The 6,581-nt window shown below is 55.6% G+C and overlaps 1 protein-coding gene across 1 annotated transcript in view; it reads right to left on the reverse strand.

Moving 5' to 3' along the window:
- Igf1r (insulin like growth factor 1 receptor) overlaps positions 1-4,568 on the reverse strand; it is a 279,154-nt gene extending 274,586 nt beyond the window's left edge. Inside the window, exon 1 of the mRNA XM_057755916.1 lies at positions 4,456-4,568. Within this exon, the coding sequence (XP_057611899.1) occupies positions 4,456-4,549 (94 nt within the window). The 5' untranslated portion in view covers positions 4,550-4,568. The remainder of the gene's footprint in view (positions 1-4,455) is intronic.
- Between the last annotated feature and the right edge of the window lie 2,013 nt (positions 4,569-6,581).

Raw genomic sequence — 6,581 nt, forward strand, 5'->3', positions numbered from 1 at the left:
CAGGGTAAGAACACTAGCTCTCCACTAGACAAGCCAACCCTACAAAAACTGTTTCGTAAAGGGTCTTGAAAATGCATGCTAGGTCTGGTGGGGTGGGGGGATCTGAAGCTCTGGTGGTGATGGGGCGGGGGGGGGGGGGGGCGGATATGATTTTTCAAGGAACTTCTTTTCATGCAAATACATGGAAAGTGCCCCAAAGGTATCAGGAAGGAAGTCCTTTCTCTGTTGGTGAATTCAATATCTAGCACCAGTCTGGCTTTCATACAGTAGGTGCCCACTAACTACTGGCTAGTTCAAGGATCCAGTTCCTTGAAGTACAAACCAAATTAAAAAGGAAATAAAAGTACCTCAAGAGAAGGAAGGAAGGAAGGAAGGAAGGAAGGAAGGAAGGAAGGAAGGAAGGAAGGAAGGAAGGACAGATTGATGGACGGACAGACGGACAAGGAGTGAAAATGGTATAGCTGGTGATCATTACTGACCTACCTTGCAACAATAAAGGCAGGAAATATTTTCACTAATAAATAACCTTGAGAAAAAGGCCAAAACCAGTGCAAACATTACTTTCTATGTCTGTTCCTATGGAAAAGACAATGTACATTTAGTTATAGGCACAACGATTTGAGTGTATTTTTAAATCTTTTCTAAGAAATTTTAATTTTTCATTTAAAAAAATTTTAAGGCAATAGACTCCTAAACAACCAACCAAGTTCCATGCACTCAGATTGTGGAGTATTTTAATTTAAATTTTATTTCTTAAGGAAAGAAAAAAGAAGCAGTTCTTCTGCCATCACCACCACTTGTAATTAATACAGGAGAGATGAACTTCCTTTCCTGCTCAAAACAACATATTATTTCTTTGTTGGAAGCCTGAAGACACAGTCTCCTAAACTATCCAGACCATCAATTTAGGTTCAGTTTGAGGATTTTTACTACCAAAAAATAAAAAATTACACTACCATTAGTATCTGTGTGGTGTTGTTTTAAATTCAACCACTCCATCATCAAGCTAAAAATCATCAAGATTCTTTTTTCTCCGTTTGTCCATTTCTTGCCTGGCATCCGATTCCTGCTGTCAGAGCTCCGATTATCAATTTGTATTGCACTAGTTCATAAGCCTTAAAAACTCACAAATTTAGAAAAGAAACAAAAAAGAGCAATACCAACCTGCAATAATGTTTACCGAATAATCTTAGCCAAATCCTACCTCCTAGGCGGCACAATGTATTCTTCCCAGTCTTTGCAATTAAAAACAAAAATTGGTCCAGATGTTATCACACACCCCAAGACAGCTGTTTACAAACACACCACTCAATGCCTTTTTTGTTTTTTTGGTATATTCAGAGTTGTATAACCATCACTGAAAACTGAGAACATTTTCATCACTCCCTAAAAAACGCTTGTAACCCAGCTTTTCCTCCCCCAAGCAACTGGGGATCAATAGCTCTGTCTCTATGGATTGGCTGAACATTTCACATAAATAGGATCATAGAAGATTTGGTGTTTTATAACGGACTTCTTTCTCTATTTGTAGTATTTTAAAGGCCCCTCTATCCAACCCTGGCATATTTCACTGAGCCCTTCTCTTCTAATCCTTTCCACAATTCATACATAAGACCTTTTAAATAAACTTCAATCCCTGACTTCCCACCGGCCTGTCCCTCCATAAAGTACAGTTGACTTGCTATTTCCCTGCAAAGAAACCTAAACTATAATTTCCTATTTAGGTTCTTTCAAAAGTTCTTATTCTGGGTTCTCCTTCTGGTAGGTGACACTAACTAACGTCCTTAAACACCAACATTCTACAGGTACTTCTTTCCTCTGACAATAGGATGCTACGGTGCCCTCGGCTGACTAGATCCTTTTTAGGAGCTGGCCACAGTAACTCCAAAGTGCACGGTGCATTTTCAAACAGAAAACAGTCCTAGATTATCTGGCTGCCACTCGTACCTCCTCAATTCCCTTGTTTAGAATCTCTGCTCAGCATCCTGCTACAAAGCAAACATGTCTGCAAGTCGGCCTTTGCATCAAGAAACTTTCACAGTCCCAAGTGAAAGATGAAAACACCCCACTACTGTCCCACTTCAAAGACTCACCAATCCCTAACTCGAAGCCTGCCTCTGCTGGGAGCCTGCCTCTGCTGGGATCCAGGGCCTTCCGTCTGAGTTCAGAGGGTGTGCCTATGCTTCATGGACCCCTTCAACTGTAACGGGCAGTCACTGCTTGCATTGAGTCAGAACTTCAGCAGTCCATAACCAGGACTCCGGGTGCTTTCTAGACATCCATCACATTTTAAGAAAGCCTTGGAATGAGCAGCATTAAAACAACACACATTCAAACATCCTCCCGTTGCCCTTGCTCTGGACAAAGAATATTCTTCCCGGAGACCCAGACTCAACCTGGTTCAGACGTCTGCGCCCTGCTCCGAGAAGCAAGGCCATCGCTGCTACTTTGCATTTCAGAACTTCTACTATTAAATAACAGAAGTAGACAAAGCACGCAGTTCAATAGGATGCCATAGTAAAATGGACTCGTTTCCTAGTGTCTTCTAAACCATATTTAGTCCTTAAAGGATGGAAATCTACCCTGCCCCCAAACACCATCCAAAGGACTGAGTAGAAGGGAGCCAGAAGCCTTTCGCCCAATCCAGTGTGCTCAAAGTTTGGAAAACAAAGGACAGGAGAGCCCAGATTTGTGGGGCGGCCCCAGTCTGCGCCTTGCTCTAGGCAGTAAACAGCTATAATTCTATAAAGATCTGCTCATGCTCCATCTTTTACTTAAAAGAGGTTCAGGGGTTTGTTTATAGAAACAGCCTTTGTTAACCACCCCAATGGTGGGGCTGCACGCCCCGCGCAGCCTCCATCGTCCCCCGCCCCCCGCCTTGCTAACTCAAGGCTTCGTCGTGATTTTTCGAAATTAATAGGCACCACCTGCATACATTCTGCAACCATTACTCATCCGCACGCCCTCACCTCCCCAGCCCCAGCTCAGAGACTGCATTTAAACTTTTAATCGTGTTCAAATTACTCTACCATCTCAAAAGTACCAGTATGCCACATTTGTTTTTCTCGAGAAAAACCCCCCTCCTGCCACTGTAGAGAGTTCTCACTCCCAGAGACACCCCCCCCACACACACACACACACACACGCACTCCTACCCGACACCACCAAAACAAAAGCTATCAGATTGCAAGCGATAGCGAGCGAGCAGCGATACCGCTTATTAAGTATGTACAAAGGAAGTGCGGGGCGGGAGGGGGGGTTGGCACTGCAACACAACTCTGGCCACAACAAAACCAAGGCCAGGGCTCCGCGCTCGCAAAACAAAACAACCGCCCCTCCACTACCACGCTCCAGATCCGGACGCCGCCCAAACCACCGCACACGACACCTCTCCCCCGGGCCGGGCATCCAGGTGTCCCCTCGTGGTCGTGTGGCTGTGGGTGCGCCTAAATCCGCGCTGAGAGCACATGTGTGTGGAAAAGCACGTCGACTCTGCGCATGGGATGATGCCCCTATCACGTCTTACTTAGACGCTTTTCGGAAGAAGAGGTGTCCAGGGCTGGGTACAAACTGAGAAACTGCCCAAAGACCTTAAAAATTGAGGATCCAAGTTCCCCCCACCCCCGAAGGAGTATGAAGAAGGTCCCAAGCTCACACTTCCCTAGGGAAAAGTCCGGGAGTACACCCTGAACCCCAGAGCCACACTGGACAGCCCCGAGTCACCAAACCGTGAGAGAAATGGAGACTAGACTCCCACCGGGCTCATGAGATGCCTAATGCCAAGAACTTAAGGAGCTTGATGGGCCAAACAACTTGGGCGACAGGAGGCCGCGCCGTGATGTTTGGAAACGTGTCCTGGGGCCGCGAGGCCTCCCCACCCTGCACCTCCCCCTCAAGGACAACTTGCACCCCGCGGGACAGAAGGCTCCAGCTCGCCACCACGGTGCACTCGGTTTACCCCAGCAGCCACCCGTGGAGCCTCCCAAGGTGCTGTCACCGTGGTGCGCTGCGCGGGATGGGCGCTAGGTGCGGAGAGGCCCGCGCGCAGGGGTGGGGAGAGGCGACGGTGGCGGGGAGAGGGAGGTGGGTCGAGTCCCCACCCAGACACCAAGTTCCCCATCAAGTGCCCACGCGTGGGCTGCTCCTGAACCGCCGGGGAACAAGTGCTGCCCACCCACCAGGCCGCGCGCGGGACAGCGCTCCCGGGACAGCGAAAGAGAAAGCTCCGAGGCCCTTCCCGCGCGCGGATGCGCTGAACCAGGGCCGGTGGGGTTCCTGGGCTGGGAGCTCGGGCTCCGCTCCGCTCCGGCCTTCCGGGAGAGCCCCACCCTCCGCTCCCGAGCCCCGGAGTGAGTCCGACAGCTGCGCCCGTGGCAACTGGGTTTTCCCAAACAGGGCGCAGCCCCTCGGAGGAAAAGTTCCCGCAGTGGCCGCGGGCGGCGGGCAGATACTCACTTTCTCCACTCGTCGGCCAGAGCGAGAGCGCGGCGGAGAGAAACACGAGTCCCCACAGCGAGGTCGGGGACCCTCCTCCGGAGCCAGACTTCATTCCTTTTATTTGGGACGAAATTCCCTTTTCTCAAAAAAAGAAAGGAAAAAAAAAAGAAAAGAGAAAAAAAAGTCTCCAACTCAGTTCTCACTCTCGTCCAAAAACAAGAGCGCAGCACAGACGACGATCCTCGGAAGGCGGCGTGGACGGGGAGGGTGGCGCGGGGCGGCCCCTCAGCGCCGGCAGCAGCGGCCCACGGCGCGGCGGAGTCGGGAAGCCGGGGCGCGCCGGGGCGGGCTGTCGGCGTCGTCGGCCTCCATTTGCAAACCCAAAGATGCAGAAGAGGGGGGAAAAACTGTTACCGAAAGAGGAGCAAAGCCCAAATCGCCGCAGGCGAGGACAAACGCCCCCAGATCCCCGGAGGGAGCGACCGCCCAAGCCTCCGCGGCGGGAGAGCGCGACGCAGTTGGCGAGACTGGTCCGAAGTCCCGGGCGCGGGCGAGGCCGGCGAGGGGCAGATATGCGGAGTGGAAATGAATGAGCGGCTCCCCCTCCTCCGGCTCCTCCTCCTCCTCTGGGCTCCGCTCGCCGCCGCCTCCTCCTCCTCCCTCAGCGCCGCCGCCGCCGCCGTGAGCTCCTTCCCAAATCCAGGACACACACACGCACACACACACGCACACACATACACAAAGCGGCGGCTGTGCAGCGCTCAGCGCTCCCGCCGCCCCGCTTCGGCCCCCGCCCGCCGCCGACTCCGTGCGCGGGGGCTCCGGCTCGCTGAAGGTCAAAGCCGAGCGCGCCGCGCGCCGTGGAGCTCTCGCAGGCGCGGGAGAGGCGTGGAGGGTCCGAGGAGCGGGTCCGAGGGTCTGCGAGCGCCGGGCGCGCCGGGACAGGCTCGCTGGCGGCTTCCCTGTCGCTCGCCTCTCGGGAGTTCGCCCGGTGCGCTCGCTCCTCCTAGGTCCTCCCTCCCCCTCCCCCTCCTTTTTTTTCCGCTCAGCGGAGTTAATGCTGGTAAACAAGAGCCTCAGCCTCACCGCGCCGCCGCCGCCGCCACACACTGGGGGCTCTACGCGCGCGCTCTCGGGGCCGCGCACACGTGCCCGCGCGCACACTCCAAGCGGCCACAGCCGCAGTCCCGGCGCGCCGAGGGCCGGGCCCCGACTCGGCAGGCGCCAAGAGCCGGAGTTCGGGATCGCAGGGACGTGCGGAGCGGAACGCGGGCGTGGGGAGCCGGGCTAGGGAGGCACCGCCCCCCGCGCCTCCACCCGCGCTGGCCCCGGCGCGCACACTGAGCCACGCGCGCGCCCACGCTTCCGCCCCCACCCGCACTGCGCCGGCCAGCCCAATATGCACCCTCCCCTCCCGCAGGACTCCAAAAAACAATGCCCCGGGCGCCGGTGGGACTCGGTGGCCCGGGAGGCGGCCGGGCGTGCGGGCGAGCGGGCAGGCTGCGGGCGCGGTGGGCGGGGAGTGCGGCCCCGTAGCTTCATTGAAAACAACAACAGCGCGGCTGGAGAGCGCGCCGGCCTGCTCGGTGGAAAAAGCTTCATTGTTTCTTGCAGCTGTTGCAAAATAAATAAAAGTGCATACATGCCGCATTTTTTCGCAGCGTGGTGGGAAGCCCGGGTGCGGCGGGAGGGGCACACCTGGGGGAAAGGAGACCCCCGAAGATTGTTACGCAGGGCACTTTCCACGCCAGACTTGGGCGTCCGTGGCGGCACTCCCCGGGTATTCCGGTGCTCGCACGCAGTCGGGGAGAGGACAGGGCGCGGTCCGCGTGGCTCTTCTTGGAGCACGGCGATCCCACCGCGGGCCCCCCAGCCCTGGAAAGGGGACCCAGACAGGAGGCCCCTCATGCCCAGGGCGCGTCTCCGCGACGGCCGCCAGAGGGCGCGGCGGCCGCCCGGGAGGGGTGGCTCGGGGAATGTCGCCTCCCTCCCTCCGGGGGAGGAAATGTGGGGGCCCCGAGTCGGGGATCGACTCGGCTGGGTCGTGCTGGCCGGGCCTCCCATCCCCATCTCCCGCCCTGAGGGCGCTCCACCGCACCGCGCTGTTCTGGGCTCCACCACGTGGGCAGCTGCGGAGAGGGACT

The sequence above is a fragment of the Chionomys nivalis genome, chromosome 23 (assembly GCF_950005125.1).
Source record: "Chionomys nivalis chromosome 23, mChiNiv1.1, whole genome shotgun sequence".
Lineage (NCBI taxonomy): Eukaryota > Metazoa > Chordata > Mammalia > Rodentia > Cricetidae > Chionomys > Chionomys nivalis.